Source organism: Mucor mucedo (assembly GCF_025094135.1).
Source record: "Mucor mucedo strain NRRL 3635 chromosome Unknown EV154scaffold_87, whole genome shotgun sequence".
Lineage (NCBI taxonomy): Eukaryota > Fungi > Mucoromycota > Mucoromycetes > Mucorales > Mucoraceae > Mucor > Mucor mucedo.
This window is the reverse complement of record NW_026252371.1, coordinates 99,856-125,573: the sequence shown is the minus strand read 5'-3', so window position 1 is coordinate 125,573 and position 25,718 is coordinate 99,856. Positions and strand designations below refer to the sequence as shown.

Genomic DNA, 25,718 nt, shown 5'->3' with positions numbered 1-25,718 from the left:
TTTTGAGTCAAAACTTTTTTCAAGTCAAAAGTTAATGTCTAAAGCGTGGACGAAAATGTCGGCCAATGAAAAGAACTTTTTAATAGGTTAATACGATTCGTCGTATACACTATCGACTCTATAAACATGAGTGTAAGTGTCGGCAACATTAAGGGTAAGCATGGATGGATTTAGACCTCTGCTCAACCCTCTTCCAAATAGAACAAACAGTGTTAAATTAACAAGCACTGCCATTTTATTTATGAATTGTTAAAAATTTGTCTAAATAAGAATCATAGTTTAGGATACTTACTTAAATGACTAAATCCAGGTTTATTTAAAGACGTACGGATGTAAAAATCTTGTCATGTCCATTTATCACCTGGAATATTTAATGTATACGCTGAAAATAAAATAAGAAATTCAATAAAGTTGACATGGTAGGGGATTTTTCTGCATAAAATTGTTCTATCTTTGGCGACATAATTACGCGCCTGCAGATTACTACCCAAATACACAATTCACTACTATCATCGCAAGTAACTACAGGTAAGATGTATAACTTTGGTGAAAGTTACTACACCCCCAATTCTGATAATACACCCAACCGAGTTGCATTCGATAAAGAAAATATCTTTGATATCAAAGCTGGTTGGATCAATTTTATTACCGGAGACAAAGTCTCCCCAAAAACAATAGACTTGACCATCCACATATGCACAAGCTAATAAATACGGATCAGTGTGTTAGTAAGGCTTCATCTGAACTAGGCGGTGTAATTATACTATAATGTTAAGCTATACGTTATATAGGTTATTCTTTAATAATCAGTTACGTTTTTTTTTATGTTAAATAACAGATTATAATAATACCGTATATTCTAGTCCTACCTTTTTTTTTGTGACATGGGTCCAAATAATTCTTTATAACAACACTTTCATTTTTAATACCAACACCATTGCTAGTTTGGAAGTTAAGTGTTTGGGCGTTATTTCTTTTTCCCCCCTTGTATTAAAATAAATAATTCAGTAAGAAATGATATTTTGCGTGGATGATTTTCATTGGGAATACCTCGTCGTTCTACAATTTGGCAACATAGTTGCCAATATCTTCGTGAGTGCTTGAGCGATTTTGAGTTAAGGTCAAAGCATCATTATGATTATGTTTGACCAGAGCTTTTCAAAAAAATTACGTGTTTTAAAAGCTCACGTGTTTTTCAAAATATCATGAACCCTTTTTCAAGAAAACGTACTTTTGAAACCGTGTAGTCTTTGATATTCCAAAGACTAAGGGCCATCCACTTTTTTATTTTAACGCAGAGACCATCCACAAATGTAGCATTGAACCATGTCTCGAGAGAATTAGAACGCAACCTTCCTTGCATGAAAAGATGCGCTCATATGATTATTTCCCATTTCTTAGCATTTTGTAAAAGAAAAGAAGAGGATTTGATATCAACTGACCTTTAGACTAGTACTTGTTTATGTCAGGATGAGATAATTGCTTATTGATAAAATAGATATGCATCTAATCTTTTCTGAATATGCTACTGGTATTTAATTTGCCACATCATACCAATTGTGAAAAGATTAAAGAAATGAAACTTTAGGCATACGAATCAAAAATCATGTAAGTATAGACATCGGCATCGGAAAAAATACCAGGCTTCATTCCAAATAAAGTAAGAATGTAACCAGTATCCTGATAATTTTATGTGACACAAAGGAAGTACTTTAAACTTTTAAGCGCTTAAAAATCATATACTGGATACCTTTTTCATAGTTTCCAAGTTGGAGACTATAAGACCCTCTCAAGTCGGTATAGATCTACAAATAAGAGATGTTAATAACCGAAATGATAAAAATAAATACATTCCCAATTCGTCAGGTAAATTTTTTTTATAAAAATGGACATAAAATAATACTTTTGACATATGGATCACACATTCAAATTACAATCTCCAAAAATAAAGATAGAAATCATGTAAAATCTCATCAATTTAAAGTGCCTAAAAAAATGATACATGATCAGTCCCACATATGGAGAAGTTAGTTTTTTTTTATTTTATAAAAATTAGGTGAGTGACGTCATGTTTTTTTTCTCTTGCAGGGCCTGAATTTATTATATTTTTTTTTTCACGGATACTTCTTTCATTCACTTACATTATTACCAAAACAATGCTTTTCAATCGCCCCTTATTCCAAGCTGTTACTAAGGTACATTACGATTTATTTAGTTTGCAAAATGTGCATTAAGAAATTTAAACTTAGGTTTCAACCGGCCTTGCTGGTATTCCCGTTCACCAAAACCCTCGTCCTCACTTGATTAAAACATACAACAGCACACTTGAAGCTTTGGCTCGTATCCCTGCCACTGCTGTATACAGACAAGCTACCGAAGCTTTGACTCAACAACGTTTGAGCATTGTCGAATCCACCGAGAACATTAGAGAGATCGAAGCAAAGATCGAGGTCGGTGAAATCGAAGAAGTCATTATGCAAGCTCAAGAGGAACTCAAATTAGTTGCAAAGATGGAAGAATGGAAGGCTTGGGAACAACTCGAAACACCTATTCCTGTTGATCAATGGGTTTACCCCACCAAGGACTAAGCTACCTTTTAGTTCAACACACTCACACTCACACATACACACACTCACACTCACACACGCACACAGACAATTTACCTCTAAAAGATTTTGTACGCACATTAAAACATAGATCAAATTTCAAAAACGATCAGATCAATCAAAGTCTCTTTTTTTTATATATTTGATAGAAGGATATTTATTACGAGTTGGAATATGAAGTAAAATTGGGGGTTAGGGAATATATGATGGGTGATGTGACAGATTATAATTTGTAAATGAAGTCGCTATTTTCGCGATCAGTCAAATCATCTTTAGCATCAAACACGCGACCGGAAGGATTAGCAAGTCGTGTCTTATTCTGCTTTGCCATGATTTGTCGGTTGATGAAAAGTGCGACAATAATAACTGCATTAGAAATACAAAAAATAATCATACCCGTCTTGTAGGTAGGTTTTTCGGAATCCAGCATGAGCAGCGGGCCAGTGAAATTACCTATGGTGAAAAATATCATGTTCATTCCATTATAGAACAGCTTCTTAGTATATCCTGTGACATTAGAAGCAGCGATGGTCAACAACATCACGGCTGTACCATTCATAGCCCAAGCCAAGAGAAATCCCACAAGCTTCACTCCACCGGAAGGAAGAACCGCCAAAAGAATAACACCAACCAAGGATACCACAGAAGAAACCACAACACCAAGATATAATTGGTTAGTTTTACGTGCAACATATACAGCCAATAAGGAGAAAAAAGCCGAAGAAAATCCGTTTGGAATCTGAAGAAGAATCGCGTCCTTATACTAGCAAATAATGTGTTTTTAGAATTTTGATCTCGTTTTCCCTCTTTTTTTTTTATCTCTGAAACTTACACCAAAACCAAAACTTTGAACAATGATTGTACTAAATACAACAAGACCGCCAGTGCTAAGATTATTTAAAAGAGTACACGTACAAATGAGCCAGAGACGTGGTTCCTTCAGTGCTTCTATAATATGATGTCTCTTAATTTCGTAAACACGAACTACAGCATTGTCTTGGGTTCTTTCTTGAACTATTTTTTTTTCTTCCTCTGTCAATCTAAACATGAAAGAATCGGATGTATCAGGAAGGAAAAAGAAACTGATAATACCAAAGAGAACAGTTAAGGCACCCCAAATGATATAAGGCCACTTCCATGCGTGGATACCGAGAGCGTTATTCATGAACGAAATGGCGTAAGCAAAAGCAGCACCAACCATAGTACCTGTACCGTTACTAAGCCAAAGAAATCCAAAGGCTGCAGATTGTTCCGATCGACGGTAAACTGTATTTAAAATGATCAACAAGCAAGGATACGTGGCAGCTTCAAATAAACCTAGTAATACACGACATGCAGCCAGCTGTGCAAAATTGGTGCAAAGAGCTGTACACCCCATTACAATACCCCATAGAACTAATAACACTCCCAAGTATTTTGATATGGGAAACTTCTGGATCAAATAGTTGTTGGGAAGTTGAAAGGCAATGTAACCGATATAAAAGAATGAACCCAGCCAACTATATTGTGTACCTGTTAAGCGTGTATCCTGAATAATACCAAGTACAGCAGCAATAGTTAGCGTTGATTTGTCAACAAATTGAATGAATACAATAGCACCAACAAATGGCAAAAGTGTCATGTTAATCTTTCGCACCAACTTCTTTTCTGCTTCAGACTTTTGAAAAGGGATGGTGTGTGAGGCAGTGTCATCTTCAACTGGGGCATATTTTTTGCTGGAGATACTAGCAGATTTTTCATCTACAAATGTGTCGGCTTGCTTTCGATTTGTCAAGTCTGTCTTGCTCATTGTTATTGAAAAGATAATTTAGTGTTTTAAAGAACTTAGAAAGTTGGGCTATTTATACAATTTTCGAAAAAACACCAGTGAGAAAAGCACTAATATGGGTTTTGATATGATTTTGAAACTAAATATAATAAACATCAAGTTACTGCACACATGAAATACTCGCTCAAATAGGAAAATCATTTTAATTGGCTTTCTGGACGTGCTTCTCACGAAATGAATCGAAATGTAATAAGCTTTCCCTAACAAACGACTCTTTTGGTCATTATCCCGAGGCTTCAACAAAAAAACCTTTGAGAATACGCATTACCAATTTTTTTTACTCCATCTAATTGTGAAGTAAAACATTTGGCTGAGGATTTAAGACAGTAAATTTGTACTTTTAAAATTTGATGATAAATCTAATCACCCAGGCGACGTTCAGCAATGATCTGCTTTACCAAAGCTAGTACTGTATTGTCATCTTATCCAGGTTTCACTCCTACCAACGTCAAAAAAAAAGTGGAGAAAAACAAAAATACTCACACAGGTATTAAAATCTTACCAAACAAAACTTTTGTTTGTGTGTACAAAAGGAAAATCGGTTGGTTTTCCTCGTATTCTAATTTCCTTTTTGGTTGCATTTGGGTTTTTGTGACCAGACACAGGTTTTCTTTGTCGATGCTGTGAGAACGTTAAATTTTGTCACTTTGAATACCATGAAACCATGACCAAAAAAAAAAAAAAAAAATGTCACCTTTTCGAAAGGCTATGTCCCTTTGCGTTTACAAATCTTGTTCTTTTGAAGTAACACAGTTAAAATCAAATTGACCTTAACAAAACCTCTTTTACATTTTTAATCTGTATCCACTGTGTATTAATCCTTCACAGAATTGGGGGTTTCGTGAAAACGAGGGTCTATTCATAAGAGCATACTTTTTGATCTAATTTTTCGTTTTTATGAATTTTTGTGATATGTATCTCCTTTTTAAAAATGTTTATTCGATTAATTATCGCCTATATGTTTATACATTTCCATTTGAATTTGGAGACAAGATTTACTCATATGCATCTATTATAACTTTATGACCGAAAAAAGAATGTGTGCTACATCTTTTATTTTAATGAATTTTGATGCGCTCCCCTTTTATGCTAATATTCTTCTGAAGAGAATTAACTTGAAAATGTATAAAAATAAACCCAGATTTAGTTTTGTACGAATAACTTGAGTTATAACTTATTTAATGATTATCGTGCATTACTAAAGCATAATTTTATTTTAATTTTGAATCGATTGATACCACTATATGGTATTGCATCACAAAGCCAGTGAACTGAAAACTAAGCGGGACTCTTAGGGGGAGCCAATTCTTCTTAAAGTCAGCCAATTTTTTCTTAAATGGACAGTAGGGGAGCGTTTAGTGGTGAGGTCTAGGATGGGACATTCTAACTAACACCAAGAAGTCAATTTGACTTATTGCCGACCAAATGCAAATCATTACAATAAACATTTGTCAATCATGTCTGCGTGTTTCATAGCTTACTTTTAAAGTCCGTTTGGTCTTTATCCTAATATTTCTGCCCAAAATTAAGGTCAAACGAGCCCAAGTATAAAAGAGTAACGATTGAATTGTCATACGAAGTATAAGTTATTTAATAATATTTATTTATAATTATTTCTTTGTTTTTGTTGGTGCATTCATGTATCCAAGTCTCAAAGAAAGCTAAAACACCTGATCTTCTGTTGCAACTACATGCACTTTGAGTGTCCCAAGTAAAACATATCATGCTAAGATAGACGTAGCAAGATTGTAATACACTGAAATAATTCTTGGGGGATAAGAAAACTGGGGGGGGGGGTGCAAATGACAAATCCTGCTAAATATTTTGAAAGCATAACTTTAAAAGGCCATTTTTTTCAAATGGCCATTAGTATATAAAAACCTGCTTCCATAATAATACTTGACTACAAGAATAGATAAAAAATTAAGAAGTATACTAGAGTTTTTATTAAAATTTACAATGATGATTTACAGTTTATAAATAAAGTTATGGTTCTCGCGATCAGTCAAGTCGTCTTTTACATCGAAGATAACACCAGAAGGATTATTAAGTCGGATTTTGTTTTTTCTAGCCATGATTTGTCGATTTACGAAAATCATGACAATGATGGCGCCATTGCCAATACAGTAAATGATCATACCTGTTTTGTAAACAGGGGCTTCCTCTGCAAGCATAACAAGCGGACCAATGAAATTTCCCAAGGTGTAAAAAATCATATTCATACCATTGTAGAATATTTTTTTGGTATATCCTGTTACATTAGAACCAGTGATAGTAAGTAGCATGACGGAGGTACCATTCATAGCCCAAGCGAGAAAATACCCCAATAGTTTAATTCCGCTGGGTGGAAGAACGGCTAATAAAATAACGCCGACCAATGAAACAGTACTAGATACAACAACCCCTAAGAATAACTGCTTTGTCTTACGAGCTACAAATACAGCCAACACGGCGAAAAAAGCAGCGGAAAACCCCATAGGAATTTGAAGAAGAATAGATTCTTGATCCTAAAGTTGCAAGTCAGTATCTTCATGATTAATGAGATTTTCAACCATCAATTTTACACTGAAACCAAAAGTTTTGACCAAGATAGTACTAAACACGACAAGACCACCATTATGAAGATTGTTACAAAGTGTAGAAAAACAAAGTAAATAAAGGCGAGGCTCTTTGAGTGCTTCGATAATATGGTGACGCTTAAATTCATATACTCGAACTACGGCATTGTCTCGCGTTCTTTCCTCCACTATTTTCTCTTCCTCTTCTGTCAGTCTAAACATGAAAGAATTGGGCGAGTCCGGTAAGAAGAAAAACGAGAGAATACCAAATATAATTGTCAGACACCCCCAGATTATATAAGGCCACCGCCAAGTCTCAATACCCCTAGCGTTATTCATATAGGAGATTCCATAAGCACAACTGGCACCCAACATTGTACCCGCACCATTACTGAACCACAGAAAACCATAGGCAGCGGACTGTTCAGATCGACGATAGACAGTATTTACAATGATTAATAAAGATGGATATGTACCAGCTTCAAACAAACCGAGTAGTACACGACAAGCAGCTAATTGAGCAAAGTTGGTACACATTGATGTACATGCCATAACAATACCCCATAAAATCAGTAAGGTTCCGAGATATTTGGAAATGGGAAACTTTTGTAAAAAATAGTTATTTGGAAGCTGAAATGCGATAAAACCCAGATAGAAGAAAGATCCTAACCAGTTGTATTGACTACCCGTTAAGTGGGTGTCTTCAATAATACCTAAAACAGCAGAGATACCAAGTGTAGACTTGTCAACAAATTGGATGAACACGATGGCCCCAATAAAAGGAAGCAACGCCATGTTAATCTTTTTCACCAGTCTTTTTTCAGCCTTTGTTTTTTGAAATGGGGGAACAGATTCATCTTCGGACCGGATAGATACACTTGCAGCTTTTACGTCAACAAATGTGTCGACATCAGGGAGGTCTTTTTGGTATTTTTCTTTCATTATTTTTTATGTGCAAAGAAAAAGAAAAAGAAAGAACAGCTTTATATTTTATATCCTCCAACCCCACATCTTTAATCTTTAGCTATGGGAATAACGGAGAAAGCTTAATAACAATTCTTCTCATTAATTGAACAAAGATTCGGGTTTACGTTTCATTGAAAAAAAAAAAAAAGTACTCACGAACACAAACACACTTATCAATCTTAAACTTTAAAAATAAATTACTGGAAAATTTATTCAGCTTCTCACGCAGCAAGGGAAGATATGCAAATCTTATACTCACGCTAAAAGTTGTATCATGAGAGCCGTCGGTAATTAGAAAATGCGTCACTAGTGAAGACATCAATACGAACTGTCATATATACTCATGACTCGATTTGTATTAAAAGGAACGTCATCCACATCCGCTTTTACGCGGCATTGCACCATGACATCAAGTTTAAAACCCAATCAATATTTGATCCGTGTGTAACAAAGACCCCACATACAGATAAAATATCAATTAAACAACGAATTACTTATTTTTTATTTGATGAACTAAAATTTATATTCGTACTGGGCTCATCTAGACCGATTTTGAAAAATGGTAAATGTTGATAAAACAGCGAAAGGTAGGACTATATTTCCTGCAATCTTGAAAGGGGACTTTGTCCTACAAGAAAGCAAGTTATGATTGATGGGCTATTGAGGACTACTTTTCCAAATGGCAATTCATCAATGATACTTGGTTTTTTAGTTGTGAGTGTTTTCTACTCAATGCTGATACAAATATTTTATCTAGTGGCAATCCATCCTTTAATGATTGTACAATTTATTTGTCAATTCTGCCTGAAAAACTTAACTTCGAATAGAATTTTGGCATCGTGGATTATGCTTACAATAAAACCCACAATAATATTTATAGAAAAATATTTATAGACAATACGAGCAGATGGCATTATTTTTTTAAAAAATAACAAAGCTATTAATCTTCTGGTGTCTAGGTGGCTATCATGCAGTGATTACACCTTTGTATAGATATTTACACCCTTTTATTACTTCTCTCTCTCTGTTTATATGTGCTTTTATTAGTTTTATATTCTCCATATAACATATTTTTAAAAACGAAGATGATGTTTAGTAACACGAACAATTAGTAAACAAACAAACATGATATGTCAGTTATAAGCTGGTATACTTTTAGTTCATTACAGATCACTTTGTTTTGAGTATCAAAGGGAAAAAATGCTTCATGTAAAGCAAAAATAGGAATACGTCTTTTTTATTTATAAGAAAAACAGGTCATATGTTAGTGCTGTTTTTAAAAAAGACAATAAATCATTGTTAACTAGTCTTTTCACGATGCTTACTACTTTCTTTCATTAAGATAATTTCATACATATAAAATTGAAAAAAGCAAAGTGTGAAGCAGCTTCATTAATGGAATGATATACAAGATCTATCTTATTTTAGGATGTTATAATTTAATTATTTAATCACCCTTAACTCTTGAGGCTTCATTTATGGTAGAAATGTCTTCTGGAATAGCTATTTACAGTTACTAATCGATATATAATATTCAGATCACCCTAGACTGTCATATTTGTAATGCTGAATTTAGTAGATATTTATCAATACTTTCACAGTAAAATAACCAATAATAGTTAAAGCGCGAAAGAAAAAAAAACACGGTCATCTCGTGGCTTTAAAAATACCATTTTTTTGTAGACAAGGACTTTGGATAGAAAACGGTAAAGTCTACATATGCGTCTAAAAAAATAAGGACAAGTCATATGAGTAGCTATAAACACTTTTGTTAGACGAATGTGTAGACGTTACCTTATTAGTTAGAGAGGTCTAGTTTTTTAACACGGGCCACCCTATGAACATGGTTATGATCCCGCAAAGAAAAAAATGCAGTTTGAGGTCTGAAATTATTTGAATTTAGAATGACTAATGCTCTATTTTTTTTTTATGGGGAAAACCTTTTACTTTTTATGGGGTTTCTTACCTTTGTGTGATCAAACATTAAAGTCACACTGCTCTATACGATGCATATTGTTAAAAGATTCTTGGTAATACAACCTAAAAAAAGATGACAATGCTACTTCATATTATACATGGCGTTTGTCAAATTACTATAAAAATTGACTTAAATCAAATCATTTAGCAGACACTCAAAACAAATCTTCTGAGTAAATATTGCGAAAAACAACCATTTATTTATCATTGGTTTTTTATCTCACCGTTCTATGAAATTTACTGGTTTTAGTAATTTTTATCGCCATCAGCAAAGAGTGATAGACAATGCCAAACTTATTCTATAGAAAGAAAGGGGGTTATATGTGAAAAAAGAAAACTCGGAATTGATGCAGTAGCAACTTCTTCAGTCGAGTTATTTTATTGCCAAACTTATAAAATCAGAAACTTTTTCTGTAAACCATGATGTATTAAATCAACTGTGGGAGAAGTGCGGATGGAAGCGGGTTACACTATCATAAATGCATACTATTTGAGTGACGCCACTCTTACGTATCCAAGAACTATCTGGTGACGATAGAAAGATAAGAGCAAATGGAAAGTTTACATTTGCTATTCATGAGAATTATTGATGCAGAGGCAAATGCGACTTTACTTTCTTGGCTTAGAATACAACCCCGCAAAGTGACTATATTGTTACACAGTGTTTTTTGTGAAAATTACGATATTGTTGCTTCATTCCCAGGCGCCAGTGTTACAAGCAGTACTTATAAAGAATTTCTGAAACTTAATGTCATATACGAGTTCGTATTAGTGTGCTGAATAGTTAATAAAACTCAACAAGTTAATACAAACACAATGTCACGGGTATCAGACGCATCATAATATTTTGCCAATACAATATAAACCCAATGGGAGCCTAGCCTCGTTTCGAAAAGTTAAAACTTAAAAAATAGCTATAAATATTGATACATGTTCGATCGATCTCAAAAAATAGATAAAATAATAATAGATGAGAGAGCCATATAAGCACATAGCTTCGAACACAACAGTGTCCTTATAGACAAGTCAAAAATTATATCCTAGCAATTGCAAGACAGTATGCTTACCATTATTTATAAATAGCGTATGGTGTTTTCCAACTCATAAGAAAGATGTATTTACTATGCCTGGATTTCTTTACGCGTCATATGACGTCCAAATTTGGACTACAAAATGTTTAGCTAGGGGGTGAAAAAGTTGGTTATGGTATGAATACCGCACTAACTAAATTATATACATATTAATACTATGAAAAAGTTAATAAACAACTTTTTTTTATCAATACGTAGAATGTTTTCCAACATAATATATCACATGTTTATTCGAAAAATGCAACATTTTACTGCTTTGGATAGATAATAAAAAGTTGTTCTTTTTAATAAGGCTCTATTGTATTCCTTATTTTTCTTTGTGCAGTTGTGGTTGGAATTCTTATCAGTATTATATCTTGACTACAGTGTGGTAGATTTATCAAAATTTCCTGACATTAGTTTATCAAATAGTTAAATTTAGAGGACACTTGCCTTTTTTTTGTTCACAATTTACGACGAGCATTGTTTAAAGCTTTTGAATTCTATTGCTCGCGCCATATTACTGTCCTTTATTCTGCTTTTTAAGCACTTCAGGTTTATATCGTATATATTTGGCGGTAGCTACTACAAAGAAAACCCTTGGTTGCATGATGAAGCATAAGCGTCATATAAGAGAATATTTTATAATTTAAGGCGAATGTTATTGGCTATTTTAAAAAGCATTTCAATCTTATAGGTCAGTTATTGATATACCATCGTCAAGTTGTTTTTTTCTGTTAAACAAGCTAAGAATAAATGGCATTCCAACTTTCCTCACCTTAGCAGACATCATCAAGGCACTTTTAGATATGCTTGTAAGTTGTTTGACATTGGAATACATGTAAATGAAAAACAAAATATCACCCCACATGCAGAAGGGATACAGACTTTTTTTTTTTTTTTTTTTTTGTCTTTTTGTTACCTTGCAGCGATTCCCAAAATACTCGAATATAAGCTAATCTGGTGTAGTAAATGAAATAGGATCTTTGGGATTTTTCTTCCTGCTACAATTGTAATTTCATTAGATACAAACAAAAAGTAGTATCAAATCACATATTTGCAAAATACTCTATCTGTATAAACAAAAGATTAAGCACATGGTTTCGATTATAACTTTGCATGGTGGGGTATAAATAAAACGCAGAACATCTTTTATAACCAATCAAATATCAGGATTTGTTTGCATGAATAAAAAAAACAGGAACAGATCTGTGATGTACAATGCTTTTTTTTTTTTTTTTTTTTTTTTTTTTTGGGAGGGAACAAAATAACATGCGAAATGAAAATCTGTACTAAACTAGAGGTTATAGATTTTTTTTTCTTGAATTGGTCAATTATTTTTAGACTAAAGCTGTCAAAAAAAAAAGAAAAGAGGCACCTGTGTGACATATGAACCCGAACTTTTTATAATTAGATTGGATTTATTACTGTCTCGAGTGGTACAAAATAAATAAATGTAACGATATTGTAAGAGGTAGCGGAATAAGATAGGTTATAAACTGAGTTTTATTATTATGTGCTTGGTCTAGGTATAAGTACCTAGTACCTAGTTACACAACTCTTACATTGTCCCCCTTATAAAAGGACTTTCTAAACTATACTAATAAACGCTCTATATAATATCTAATTCAAACTTTATAGATGTCTTTAATGTTTGCAGTTGTTGTCTTGATAATTCTTCTTTTGGCTTTTGAGTTATCAATCAGTTCTAATAAAAAGGCATCACCATTTTTGTTGGTTTCCTTTACTATCCTCCACGGGCCGGAAAATTTAGGTTCACTAAATTTCCAATTATCTTTCATCTTGATTTTGATAACTTCGTCCCCAACAACAAATTTCCCTTTTTCTTTTCTGTTTCGGTTGTAATATTTCTGCTGATTTTCTTGGCTTTTTTGAATATTAATTTTGATATCCTCATGAATGATAGGAATATAGTGATTTAAGTATGCGATCCATTCTTCAGCCTGATAACCCTTTGATGATAATCTTGGAAAATCTTCTAATGCTGGCAGTACCGCTTGACGACCAAACATAGCTTGAAAAGGAGTATATCCGGTTGATTTCTGTACTGAAGTATTAATACTAAACGTGACAAAAGGTAAATATAAATCCCATGCTTGTGGATTTGCTTCGCAATATAGTGATAGAGATGCTTTGATGGTACGATTCATTCTTTCAATTAATCCATCGGATTGCGGATGTTCTACACTTGTATCGACCTTCTTGATACCCATACGCTGACACACTGTTTTCATAGCTTCAGATATAAAGTTTTTACCATTATCTGTTATCCATTGGCCAGGTTTTCCAAATACAAGGATGACCGAGAAAATTAAGACATCGGCGACCGATTTGGTATCAAACGATTCCAATGCTGCAGTTACTGTCCATTTTGTAAAATAGTCCATGAGTACTAACAGGTATCTCTTTCCTGATGTTGATTCTGGCAGAATCGCAATATCTGCAGCCCATTTCTCCATAGGGTAACCTACTTCAATGCTCGTCATCTTCTTGTACTTGTGTGTGGGTGTTTTGAACATCTTGCACTTCTGACAATTCTTAATAAACTCCAAAACATCGCTTCGCATGTTCCACCACCAACCATTAGCTTGAGCTTTGGCAAGCGTCTTGTCCCTACCCATATGTCCACTTGAGGGGTTACAATGTATTGCCTCTAGGAATTTTGGGACCATTGTTCTAGGGATGACCAGCACTTTCGGCTTGTTCTTCTTGGCGTGGCATAACACTCCACCGTTGATTACAAATGGTAATTCAATAGGTGTATCTTGATCCAATATTGCCTTAATTTTTGGGTCTTCGTGTTGTTGTGCTTGAAGTTGATCGGCCGGAGATTCGTTTTGTTGATTTACCGATCCCACATATCCGCCTTCCTCATTCGTCACCCGGATTCGGGATAATGCGTCGGCATCGAGATGTTCACTACCTTTTCTATGAAACAGGTTGAATTCATAACACCAAATGTCAACAATCCAACGAGCGATACGACCTTTAGGATCTTTGGTGGCTAGAATCGACTTCAGTGCAGCATGATCAGTGTAAATGTTCAGCGTGGCTCCATGGACATAACAATGAAAATATTTCAAAGACCAGACAACAGCATAGCATTCCTTTTCCGTTGTGGTGTAGTTTTGCTGAGCAGCATTCAAAGTGGAACTTGCAAAAGCAATCGGACGACCTTGTTGGACTAAGCACGCCCCCACAGCAAAATTACTCCCATCGCAATGCAAATCGTACGGCAAGTTGACTTGTGGATAAGCTAACTCCGGTAGTTTGATCAGTCGATCTTTCAGCTGTTGAAATACTTTATTACGCTTGTCAGTAAAATCCCACGGAACATTTTTCTTCAATAGTTGGTATAGTGGGGCGGCCATTTCTGCCAAATTGTCAATGAATTTGTGGTAAAAGGTACAAATACCTAAAAACTGCTGTAATTCCTTTACATTGGATGGTTGAGGCCAATTCTGTATGGGTAGTGTTTTGACAGGATTACTTCGAACACCAGTTGCAGATACTATGAATCCAAGGAATTTCAGTTCTGGCACCAAAAATTGACATTTCTTGAGGTTTATCTTCAAGTTCCAGTGAGCTAAAATTCTTAAAACTTCTTGAACTTGACGGATGTTTTCTTCTCGTGAGGTCGAAAAGATTAAAATATCATCTAGATAAATAATAGTGAATTCTGTTACGCTTTGTAATAATGTATTCAAAAAGCGAGCAAACGTAGCAGGACTATTTGTCAAACCAAACGCCAAACAGTTATACTCGTATAGTCCACTGCTTGTTCGAAACGCTGTCTTGCATTTATCCTTTTCAGCAATCGATAGTTGCCAATAAGCCGATTTAAGGTCGATACTAGTAAAACACGTAGCCCCTCCTAACCGGTCCAGAAGCTCTTCCATTCGTGGTAACGGGTACTTATCCTTCTTGGTAATAGCATTCAACGGTCTGAAATTCGTACAAAAACGAGTACTTCCATCAGGTTTTGGCACTACTACCGGGTTGGAACTCCATGGTGAGTTACTTTTTCTAATAACGTTCATCTCTAGCATCTTCTTGACATCTGCTTCAATTGCTTCGTTTTCTTTTGGCGAATAACGTCTACTTCGAGATACAATTGGGTTACTATCGCCTGTGTCAATGTGATGAACAATTGGTGCATTCGTGATACTTTGGATATTGGTTTCATTGTAAAGGTCAGGATATAGAAGTAAAATGTTCGTAATTTCACCTGGTATTCCCTCAAATTCGTTACCAGTAGTTTGTGTGTTGACCGATACACTTGATCGTGGGATTAGTTGTTTATACAGCGGGTCCAAAAGTAATCCCATCTGTAATAACCAGTCCATACCCAAGATAGTTGTCAAGTTCTGCGTATTTACAACACGTAAAAAGAATCCACCTAAGTCCATACCTTGAATTGAACATGGCATCCACACGGCTTGTTTCGATAATCCACTTGATCCATTACCGTAAATAATTCTCAAGGGTGCTGCTTCACTGAACTGCAATGATAGTCGTTCGGCTTCTTTTTGCGTGATAGTACTGATATTAGCACCTGTATCAATCAGAACATTTGTTTTCATTTTATCACCAGATGGACTTGTTGATGTTGTGGCTTCCAAAACAAAATTGGTTACATCGGACATACCTCCTGCGATATTTGGGATGAGGTTGTCATTTCGAAGTGGGTCCAAACTTTCTTGATTATTTTGATGTAAAAAATAAAAATAATTATCAGTAATATCTATGTCTAGTTCATCACTCTCATCCGTAATTGGACTAATATCCTTACTCGCTATGGGAACGGCTTGTTGAGCATGTGATGATTTAGTAGGCTCTTTCGATTTTTTCTTGGAATGGTGACTCTTGTCCTTCTTATTATCTTGCTTCTCCTTAGCCATAGCCTTGGCATCCCGAAGTACGAAACAATCTTTCATTACGTGATTAGATTTATCGCACACATGACATTTCAAACCTGAAGAGTTCTTGTCCTTGTGATTGGACGAGCGATGACGATATTGCGCATTTACGTCGACATCCATCATATCTACCCCGTTTTCTGAAGTCATTGGAGCCCAGTCGACCTTAGTAGTTGGAGCTGTTCTATGAGCTGATGATCCATTCTTGTACAAAAGGCCTTGTTCCAATTCAATAGCTACATTCACGGCCTCCACCAAAGAAGATGGTCTAGTGGACATTACCGTATCAGCGACCTTGGAATCTACCGCGGAGTAAAAGAAACTAAGTTTCAATTCTTCATTGCCCTGTGCGACAGTCGAAATCAAATTCATGATACGTGGGCCAAAAGTAGCCATGGATTCCTTGTTCTGTGCTAAGGTTTTGAGGGTAGCAATGGATCGAGCCATCGAAGCCTTAGATCCACCATAAAACTTTTCAAATGCGATTATCAACGCTTCAAAGTTTTTGGTGACTGTGTCCGGTTGTGCTTCCCACCACGAGTTTGCGTGACCCTGCATAGCCATCATAAACTCAGCTAAGCATTCCTCATTGTTATATTGATGATATAAAATTACTTTACGAAATTGTGATAGCCATTCTTGTGAAGTAGGCTTATTCGTGCCGTAAAAAGCTGGTGTCGGGTGTTTGTTACGCGATTGCGTGTTTCTAACCACTGATGCCCGACCTGTGTTGACACGATTGGCTGATGCCATTGTTGCCAGATGTCTTGCTTGTGATACCACCGATGGTGTAGCTGAACCTACGGATTGGTTATCCCAACTGTTGTTGACAGATTCGAATCTCTCTGATTTAACATCCTCCTCCATGCGTGAACCATGCGTACTGATAGAATGTTGTTCCAGGTGTGAAGATTCGTTACCTCGGTGATATTCCCCTACAATTTTTTCCTTCGAGAATGGTGTTGATGCTTGTGTAGCCCTTTCAATATCCGTTCTGGTTACAATTGCGTCTTCAGTAATAGGAAATCCAAGCTTGATTTGTTCATTAAGCTTTCGATTTTCAGCTCTCAATGTATCACAAGTGAGCTGAAGGTTATCAACTTCCCGATTCAGACCTTCTGCACGTTCATACAGATCTTCACTACGAGTAGTCATTTCTTTAAGTTGAGTCTCCAAAAGTACGATGGTTGCCTCATTTCGATTTTGCTGTTGGTGAGCTATTTCCAATGAATGTTGCAATTTCGAAACTCTATCTTCCAATTTTTCGGTTCTTTCATCAATTTTTGTGGTCAGTTGCTCATAAAACTCTTTTTGTTGAGCAAGTTGCCTATCATAAAATATTTTAAGATTTTCAAATTGTTGGAGATGGGTGGTTTCCAGTCGACTTTCTCTTTCTTCCACTTCCTTTCGCATACTGTCAATTTGTGTCTGATGGTTCATGTTAGACTGACGTAATTGTTCGACACTGGATAAACGTAATGCATCCATTTCATGATCAAATTGCATCTTTAATTGTTGTGCTTGATACTGAATGTGTTGAATCTCGGCGTCGTTACTTCTTTCGGTAGCTACGATCTGATTATAATCGAGGCTCCATGGATTATGAGGTTGATCCCCTCCATTAGAATAAGACATGATCGACAAGAATTAACAGTAAGCTGATTTTATTTGATTATTATCAAGGTTGTTTTTAAGACAATAAACGCTATTTAAGCTACTCCACCAATGTAAGAGGTAGCGGAATAAGATAGGTTATAAACTGAGTTTTATTATTATGTGCTTGGTCTAGGTATAAGTACCTAGTACCTAGTTACACAACTCTTACAGATATATTTAAAAGTTACAAAAGAGACGTTTTATTATTTTTAATAGCTATTAATACTCGAGTAAAAAAATAAAAAAAAAAAAAAATTGTATAAATATATAAAAGAGAAATAGATAGGAGAAAAGTAGGAGTAAGCCTATACTATGTGTATGTGTGTGTGTGTATGTTTGTGTGTGTTCGTGTGTGTATCTTGTTTTTTATTTTTTTCATTCCCGAAATTATTTTTTTCCATGTTGAACAAAGAATTGCAACTGCACGTGCAAGATGATGGGCCCCCTTACTTAAAGCATTACAGCAAAAGCAGCAACGCAAGCAAGAGATACAATGGCCTTGGTAGCCAAACCAGGAGACATGGCAGCAACACCATTACCGTTACTCTCCTTAAAGATGGATCCAGGTGAAGCAGGTGTAGCAGAAGCACCACCTGTGATAACTGGACTGCTGACGACGGAAGTTGAAGCAACAGGTAATACATTGATGGGAACATCAAGGTGAGTATTTGTACGAGAATCTAAGAAGACAACCTTGTATGATCCCGGAATAAGGGTAGTAGGGATCTTGTAATTTACTGAGTGTTCATAGAAGGTTACATTGCCATTACGTTTTGCGCTGGCTGTGGTCTTTGAGACGTCAACAGTTGCGGCAACCACAAAACTAGCATTACTATTGATGGCAGATGATTCGAGATTAATAGAGAGCTGGATATCTATGTATGAAAAAAGAAAAGACTAGGTTGAGACTTGGTTGATATATTCATTGTTTCCCTTTCTGTTACCTGACATCACATTTTCAAATAATTGAATGGTACAAGGCAAAATTTGTCCCATCACGTAGGGTTCGTTTGATACGGGGCTACTGACATTATAGTTTTGCATGGGAGAGGTCAATTGTGCAGCAACACTTGTCAAAGCAGCAACAATACCAGTAGCAATAGCAATGAATTTCATATGGAGGATTTAGTTTGATAAAAAAAAAAGATGAAAAAGAAAGAAGAAAAGGTATCAATGAAAGGGGGTTTTAAATAGCTATTTTTTTTTTTGATTTTGATTTTCTCTCCTTTTTTATTTTTAGACGGATTTGTTTTGGGTAACACAAGAGTCTCTCTTTATTTACTTTTTTTTTATTATATATTAATGTTATTGGAGGGTAAAGAACAAGTAGAATGAACTTTTTTGTATGGGGGGGTTTTTTTTTTGTGTTGCTTAATTTAAAAAAAGTTTCCTAATACAGCCGCAATTGTTACCGAGAATAAGACCTTGCCAACATCAGCAGCAATCATGGCACCACTGTTGGCTGCACCAGCACTTGTGGAAGGTTGAGTGACGGATCCGCTGGGTCTAGGTAAAACAACAGTGGTTGACTTTCCTGGAACAACGGTAGATGCTGCTGCATAAGAAGAGGAAGAAGAGCTTGACCAAGCTACAACTGAAGGAGTAGCAGAGGCTAGAAAAAGACAGGAGTTAGTTACAAAAGAAGAATAAGAAAAAAAGAGAGGAGGAGGGGATGTTCAAAATAGGAGGAACCCCAGCCAATATTTTACCTCCTACCACTGCGGATGATGATGAAATATCGGAAACAGCTGAAGAAGCATCGGATACAGCGGCAGATGAACCTGATACGGATGCACTACCACTAGCAACAGCAGAAGATCCAGAAGCATTTTCGCTTGTTGTAGCAGCAGCAACAACAGCAGCAGTAGTAGTAGTAGTGGCACCGGCTGCGGCAGCATTAGCAGTAGCAGTAGCGGCCTCTGTAGCGGGTGCAGTTAAATAATTGGAGATCTCATCACCAGTCAAAAGAGTCTTCCACCAGTAAATGTCGGTAACAAGAGCTGGTAAAGTAGGTACAGCAGGTACGGTAGCAACATTGACTGCATCTAAATCGATTCCTATTGTTAATACTCTCTAAAAGAACAATGACATGCCAGATATACCTTGGGCTAAAACCAATTGTTGCATGGCAACGGTGGCTAATAATGTCATGGCAACGGTGGACTTCATATTATAGATATAGTATAAATGATAAATATATATTGTATATTTATGTATAAAAAGAGAGAGATATAGAAACTAAGATGAGGAAAAAATAAAAAATAAATAACCTTTTATATACACACACAATAGTCCCCTTAACTTTGTTGACCCTTCAAAGACAGGAGATAGTTCAAAAGGTAGAGTAACTGCAGGGATCTACAAACAAGTAAGTCTGCTCTGTACATGTATACCCGAAAAGTTGATCAGGGATTATCCATACAGACTGGAGCAAGTAAGAACAAGCATATATAGACAGACGGACAGACCCCAATGTATGAAATTATTTATAGACATCTTTTATAAGAAAAAAAGGATTTGTTTATTTTAAATGCTATTTACAGGATGTACAAAAAACACCAAAATAAAACTTTTCTTTCACAGATTGGAGTGCATCATAAGAAAATAATAATAAGAAAATTGAGAAAAATAAAAATAAAAAAAAGTATTAGTTTTTTTTGTTGTTGTTGGTCTTCAGCACCCGTCTAAGATCACCAAGAAAAATGTTACTTGATTATATTGGATGGGGAAATATTATGTATTATTTAATTTAGATGAGGAGCTTTTCAATTTGAGTCTTGATGCTAAGAATTTGAGGCTTAAGATCAGAGGCTTCGTTGGTGGTGATAGAAGCGGAGATGACGGAACGAGAAACACCACAAGCACGACCAAGAGCAGTCTTGGAAGGAACGAAAACGTAAGGAACGTTCTTATCTTCACAGAGAAGAGGCAAGTGAAGGAGAATTTCAAGAGGCTCGGTATCAGCTATAATTTTTTTTAAAAAAAAATGTTAGATCTTGATCTAAATTTTTTCCCAATTTCCAATTCCCAAACTCAAAAATAATAAGACTTACCAGCCATGACAATGAATTCAGAGATACCTCTGTTTAAGGTCTTGGTAGCTTCGTTAGCACCCTTCTTCAATTGCTTGTAGTGAGAGGCTTGTTGAACGAGATCAAGGATAGTGCTGGTCAAAGCGGCATCGGCGAGAGGGAAAGCCTTGGGGTTAACGGGAGCAGACTGTTCAAAAGCATACTATATTAGCAACAGCTTCTTATATTTTCTAACCTTTGAAAGGAACTTACCATTTGTGAGAAAGTATGAAGTAAACAACAAAAACGTTTTATTGAAGTCTTCACTCACGTTTATATGAAAAAATAGGCCGAAAAAAAAAACTTTTTTTTTCAACCGTCACAATTAGCTGTCAAAAAACCTGATTTACAAACGCCGGCAAAGCCAAAAAAAAAAGAACGTTGTACACCATCCATCAGACAAAGTGGTGTTCCTTATTCAATATTGAATTGACATTGGTGTTTTAAATTCTTTCGAAATCGCTGATGTACAATTCGTCCTTACAAATGAAATTGCCTGTGTGTTATACGAGAATTTAAGTGTTTGTTAAAGATTTTTAATCTTTTAGTTCCCTACGGCTGGCCTTATGTAGCCTCGTAAACAGCGAGCTAATTCCTAACTGGTTTAAAGATTATTCTCGTTATAGTGGATCTAAATTGCTTTTCTTCAAGTCAATAATGCTTTATTGTTTTTCCCATTGTTTTAACCAGCTTTTTCACAATCTAAGTATTGCGTCTGCTAGAGATTGTTGTTATTCAACAAGTAGCGTGTGTTCGGCCACGAAATCGAGACTTTTGAAAACCAAAAAAAAAAAAAAAAAAAAAAAAAAAACGAACAAATGTCTACTTCCAGAATAAGTTTCCTATGGAGCACTCTAATTTAGGCTAAGCCAACATGGCATAGACTCTGTATATTGTTGGTGATTCCCATAACAATATGTATCACCACTTACACCCCTATCTCTATCGCATGCAGAACCATCCGTTATCTCTGACTAAATCAGATTCTTATACTATGAAAAGGCCAAAAAACGAAAACAAAAGTTGTAGGCAAATTTTCATTAATAAGCCGAAGGAATGCTTGACTCTAGAAGGTATTACTATTTAACTTAACTTTTCAATAGCACTTTAACAATTAGACACTCTATTACCCCCGTCCAACCATAAACCGAAACATTTGAAGTAATAATGATTTTTTTATTTTTATCAGTAACTCGAAAGAGTTAACGTGAGTAGGTGGGTGGGTGGGTTTACTTAGGTGGGCGACCACGACGAGTATTTGAGGCCTTGCCCTTTCCTTTTGCTTTCTTTACCTTTGAGTGGCCAACTTCGGCTTCTTCACGCTTTCTTTTTTCCTTATTAAATTTTGCGATACGATCGCCCCAATGCTGTTCATAATTATCGTCTTTGAAGCTGTCATCCTCAACATTGACAGCTGCAGACTTATTTTCAGGATCGAAACCACCCAAGAATAAAATATCCTGCCACTTTTCTGCAGCTTCATAGCAATGATTGGTAGACACTTGTCCAAAGTCAGACCTAATCGTAACGTTCTTGTTTTTAATGACTTGATCAGCCTCGGGAAGGAGCAAGGCAAGCTCTTGCTTATCCTTTTCTGAAAAAGCAGCCAGCCATTCCGGGATCAATTGCTACAATTAAAAATGTTTGTTACAATTCGAACTTTTTCTTCTTCTTTGGATATAAATTAAACTTACCCTAAAGTTTGCTTGGACCAGTTTGCTATCCTTGCTTTGCAACAATCGCATAAGCTTATGATCTTCAACATCGGATGATTTTTGAGTTTGGATAGGCTTGGAAGTTTCGATTTGCGCAATCTCCGTCTCTTTAACTTCATCGTCCGTGTCAATGTAAATTGCATTCATCGGACCGTTTTCCTCTACTTCTTTGGTTTTACCAGAAGATCGTTTGGGTCTTGCAACAATAGTCTTTGCCGGTTTTGAAGAGCTTGACAATCCTTCTTTAGCCTTCGGATTCAATTTCTTCTCACGTTTCTTCCTTGGTGTCTCCTCCTCAATATCATCCAAATCATAATCCTTATATGAAACAGGGGTTGCAGCGGCTCTTTTCTTCCTGCCACTAGTCAAAGTCTTAAAGGTGGGCTGACCATCCTTATGGGGTACATACTCATCGTTAGCATCACGTCGAGAATGACCAACAGAAACGTCTTTGCCGAAAGCTTGCTTTTTGGAATGGCTGCCTGTTTGGGTGGGTTCCAACACAGTTTCTTCCATAGTAACAGGCTCCGAGAGTGGTTCTTGGCCAATGGTACGGGCCTTGGTAGGATTTTTCTTTGACTTCTTTACTAGTTTCTTCTTTACTGGCTTCTTTGGCAAGACTTCGACCTCAGTGTCCGTAATATGAATGATTTCTGGTTGGCTAGTGATACCAACATCACGTGGAATTTGTTGTGTAGATTCCGCCTGTTGGAAAGGCTCGTCCTGTTGAAGCAATTCAACTTGTGGGGATGGTTCGTCTGGTTGACGGAGCCTGGTTTCTTCAACATGGCCCGCTTGCTCAATGGCCTCGGCTTGGACTTTTTGAGCAAGTTCAAGCTGTCTAGCATGCTCCACTTCCATGGCAATGCGTTCTTCTACCAGTCGAATGGACATAGCAGCTGCCCGTCTCTCTTCCTCTTCTGCGGCGGCCTTAAGGAACGCTTGCTTATCCGCTTGACGTTTTGACTTCTTGATCGTGGGAGTATTGGACGACTCACCAGATTCAGTGGCCTTGATTGCCTTCTTTTTTGGAGCTGATTTGGAAGGCTTTGTTATGCCTTCAGGATTGGTTTTTGGCTTGGGTTTTCTACCCCTCGGGTCCTTCTTTCTCACAGTCACTTCCACAGGTACCTCGGTGGATACGTCAGTTGATACTTCGGCAATAGGTGCTTCAGTGGGTACTTCAGTGGGTACTTCAGTGGGTGCTACAGTGGGCGCTACAGTGGGCGCTACAGTGGGTGCTACAGCAGGTGATTGGCCCGGGTTGTACATAGGTTTTTCAGCAGGAATTCCAGTGACCTGTTTGATGGCAAGGCTTTTGGCAGTAGGATGACCGGTAACCTTTTCAGCAGCAGACTTAGCATCAATATCATCAGCAGGAGACTCGACATTGATCTTATCGGCACCAATATCAACATACTTTTTGGAAGGCAATTTGGCAGATACCCCATCAGTCAGATCGAGAGGCGCTTCAGCGATCTGTTTAACAGGCTCAGTAAGAGGATTGTTTCCTTGGATACTAGAAGCCATGCCCGTAAGAGATGCAGCACGGCCAGATGGAACCTTCTTTTTTCTCGACCTGGCAGGTGCGGGAAACTCAAAAGGATTTCTGCTTGGAGTTGGAGCAGCAGTGCCAAAGACGTTTAGATTCCCAGATGAAAATAAACCGGGCATGGAGTCAACTTCTACATCAGTAGTATGATGAGCGGATGGTCTAGGCTCAGAATGAGCGGCTGGACCTGGCTCAGTAGGTGGTTCATGACCACTGTGTGATACCGGTTGTGGAGAACCGCGATGAGCTGGCTTAAGATTAACCTGGCCAAGAGCTTGAGGTCCATGAATTCGAGAAGGTTTAGTATATGCCACAAGTTCTGATGCCTCTCGAACAGGTAGTTCATTGTGAGAAGATGCATTGAATTCTAATTGAGAAGTGAATGGAATCCCAAAGTTAGGAATCAAAGCGGCCTGAGAGCGAGAAACCAAATCAGGTTGAGGATGAGTGAATAGTCCAGATTTAGGTTTAATGAGGGGTGAGCGAGGAAGAAGACCAAGCGGTGGAAGCTCTACTTGTGCAGACATAAAGGTGGATGAAGCCAATTGAGAAAATGATGGGAGCTCAAGAGGTATATGTCCCAGTTGATTATGTGATGGAAGCTCCTTTTGGCTATGTTCTGGATTTCCCAGTGGATTATAGAGTGTGTGTTCTTTTCCGGTAGTTGAAGAACGAACATTATGATCCAAAGTGGGGTATCCAAATTTGGTATAATCATCCTTGATAGGGGATCGAAGCCCAGTATTGGTTTCATGTACAGGCGAATAAAATGTTTGACTGCATGTTACTGGTTCCATGCGTGTTCGATGTTCGTTTTGAATCGGTGATTCAGGTTCCACTTTAATTACTTGAGGAGGCGAATCTAAAGGTTGAATACGGCTTGGTTGAGCTGATCCTGCAGGTTCAGGTTGGATGGTTGATTCGGGCTCGGGGTTGACTTGAAAAATTGGAACCTGTGGTTGATTGAAAGCTTCAGACTCGCATGGAACGTGTGGTACATTTGGGGTATTAATGACTTCATCAGTAATTTGAGTTTGGCCGGGTATTTCTGAATAACGGTTGCCATGTGGTGGTAAAGTGGCAGATTCTTGGTGTAAAATGTCAGAAAAACTGATGCTAGTGGTACTGGTAATATTTAAACTGCCTCCGTGCGCAGTTGTTGTCGCAGTTGAGTCGAGATCAATAGACACATTTAAGTCATGTTGACACTGCGGGGTATTTACAGCTGAGTTGTGTTTGATGTCGGCATTAGTTGTAACAACAGATCGTTGATCTGTGCTTGAATGATCGGCAATGTCGTTACGACCAATGTCTACTACATAAAATAAAGACTTAAACAACCGCGTTTGGTTTTTGCATGGGAACGTAAAAAGAAAAAAAAAAGACTATACCTTTCAAGTTTTTAGTAGGAGTAGACATACTTGTTTTTATACACAAAAAACAATAAAACTGTGTGAAGAAGAAGAAGAGAGAAAAAAAAAAAAAAAAAAAAAAAAAAAGGGAAGGCGTCAATAAATTACAAGTAAAAAAAAAATTGGCTACGTCACAAAAATATTTTTTTTGTATGGGAAAATCATGCATATTGCTTAAATCAAGCATCGTCTGGGATGCATACTGCAGGTCATAAAATGTATCCATCCTTCACTAAACTTGAATGTATCTCTTAATATTTTATATGGATCAATAGAAAATTAAGTAGCATTCATTTGGACACTTGTGAACAAGATCTTTCCTTGGTGAATTTGTTTACTTTTGATGATCAACATCTATTTTTTTGCG

General features: G+C 36.6%; 8 protein-coding genes across 8 annotated transcripts; 1 reads left to right on the top strand and 7 right to left on the bottom strand.

The window, feature by feature from the left end:
* Positions 1-2,095: 2,095 nt before the first annotated feature.
* EV154DRAFT_593952 (ETC complex I subunit conserved region-domain-containing protein) lies at positions 2,096-2,588 on the top strand (the record flags this gene model as incomplete). The annotated part of the gene is made up of 2 exons (XM_051606958.1): positions 2,096-2,195; positions 2,250-2,588. The coding sequence occupies exons 1-2, from the start codon at positions 2,157-2,159 to the stop codon at positions 2,586-2,588; spliced, it is 378 nt and encodes a 125-aa protein (XP_051454774.1). The 5' UTR covers positions 2,096-2,156.
* EV154DRAFT_312033 (major facilitator superfamily domain-containing protein) lies at positions 2,532-4,545 on the bottom strand. The gene is made up of 2 exons (XM_051594913.1): positions 3,439-4,545; positions 2,532-3,369 (listed from the first exon to the last, which is right to left on the bottom strand). The coding sequence occupies exons 1-2, from the start codon at positions 4,393-4,395 to the stop codon at positions 2,830-2,832; spliced, it is 1,497 nt and encodes a 498-aa protein (XP_051454773.1). The 5' UTR covers positions 4,396-4,545; the 3' UTR covers positions 2,532-2,829.
* Positions 4,546-6,207: 1,662 nt separating this feature from the next.
* On the bottom strand, positions 6,208-8,066 carry EV154DRAFT_518027 (major facilitator superfamily domain-containing protein). Its single transcript, XM_051602574.1, has 2 exons — positions 6,999-8,066; positions 6,208-6,941 (listed from the first exon to the last, which is right to left on the bottom strand). The coding sequence occupies exons 1-2, from the start codon at positions 7,932-7,934 to the stop codon at positions 6,402-6,404; spliced, it is 1,476 nt and encodes a 491-aa protein (XP_051454772.1). The 5' UTR covers positions 7,935-8,066; the 3' UTR covers positions 6,208-6,401.
* Positions 8,067-15,805: 7,739 nt separating this feature from the next.
* EV154DRAFT_518024 (uncharacterized protein) lies at positions 15,806-17,694 on the bottom strand (the record flags this gene model as incomplete). The annotated part of the gene is made up of 1 exon (XM_051602573.1): positions 15,806-17,694. A coding segment is annotated over exon 1 (1,775 nt), but the record flags the coding sequence as incomplete, so codon positions are not given.
* Positions 17,695-18,051: 357 nt separating this feature from the next.
* Positions 18,052-18,645, bottom strand: EV154DRAFT_425866 (uncharacterized protein; the record flags this gene model as incomplete). Its single annotated transcript, XM_051596274.1, has 2 exons — positions 18,052-18,476; positions 18,546-18,645. The coding sequence occupies 2 exons, from the start codon at positions 18,643-18,645 to the stop codon at positions 18,052-18,054; spliced, it is 525 nt and encodes a 174-aa protein (XP_051454770.1).
* A 202-nt stretch (positions 18,646-18,847) lies between these two features.
* EV154DRAFT_311989 (uncharacterized protein) lies at positions 18,848-19,835 on the bottom strand. Its single transcript, XM_051594912.1, has 3 exons — positions 19,704-19,835; positions 19,311-19,646; positions 18,848-19,213 (listed from the first exon to the last, which is right to left on the bottom strand). The coding sequence occupies exons 1-3, from the start codon at positions 19,768-19,770 to the stop codon at positions 18,978-18,980; spliced, it is 639 nt and encodes a 212-aa protein (XP_051454769.1). The 5' UTR covers positions 19,771-19,835; the 3' UTR covers positions 18,848-18,977.
* A 515-nt stretch (positions 19,836-20,350) lies between these two features.
* EV154DRAFT_484207 (ribonucleoprotein-associated protein) lies at positions 20,351-20,888 on the bottom strand (the record flags this gene model as incomplete). Its single annotated transcript, XM_051598637.1, has 3 exons — positions 20,351-20,565; positions 20,655-20,820; positions 20,886-20,888. 3 exons carry the CDS (start codon positions 20,886-20,888, stop codon positions 20,351-20,353), a joined length of 384 nt encoding a protein of 127 aa, XP_051454768.1.
* A 939-nt stretch (positions 20,889-21,827) lies between these two features.
* On the bottom strand, positions 21,828-25,382 carry EV154DRAFT_518016 (uncharacterized protein). Its single transcript, XM_051602572.1, has 3 exons — positions 25,331-25,382; positions 22,367-25,254; positions 21,828-22,300 (listed from the first exon to the last, which is right to left on the bottom strand). Exons 1-3 carry the CDS (start codon positions 25,356-25,358, stop codon positions 21,902-21,904), a joined length of 3,315 nt encoding a protein of 1,104 aa, XP_051454767.1. The 5' UTR covers positions 25,359-25,382; the 3' UTR covers positions 21,828-21,901.
* Between the last annotated feature and the right edge of the window lie 336 nt (positions 25,383-25,718).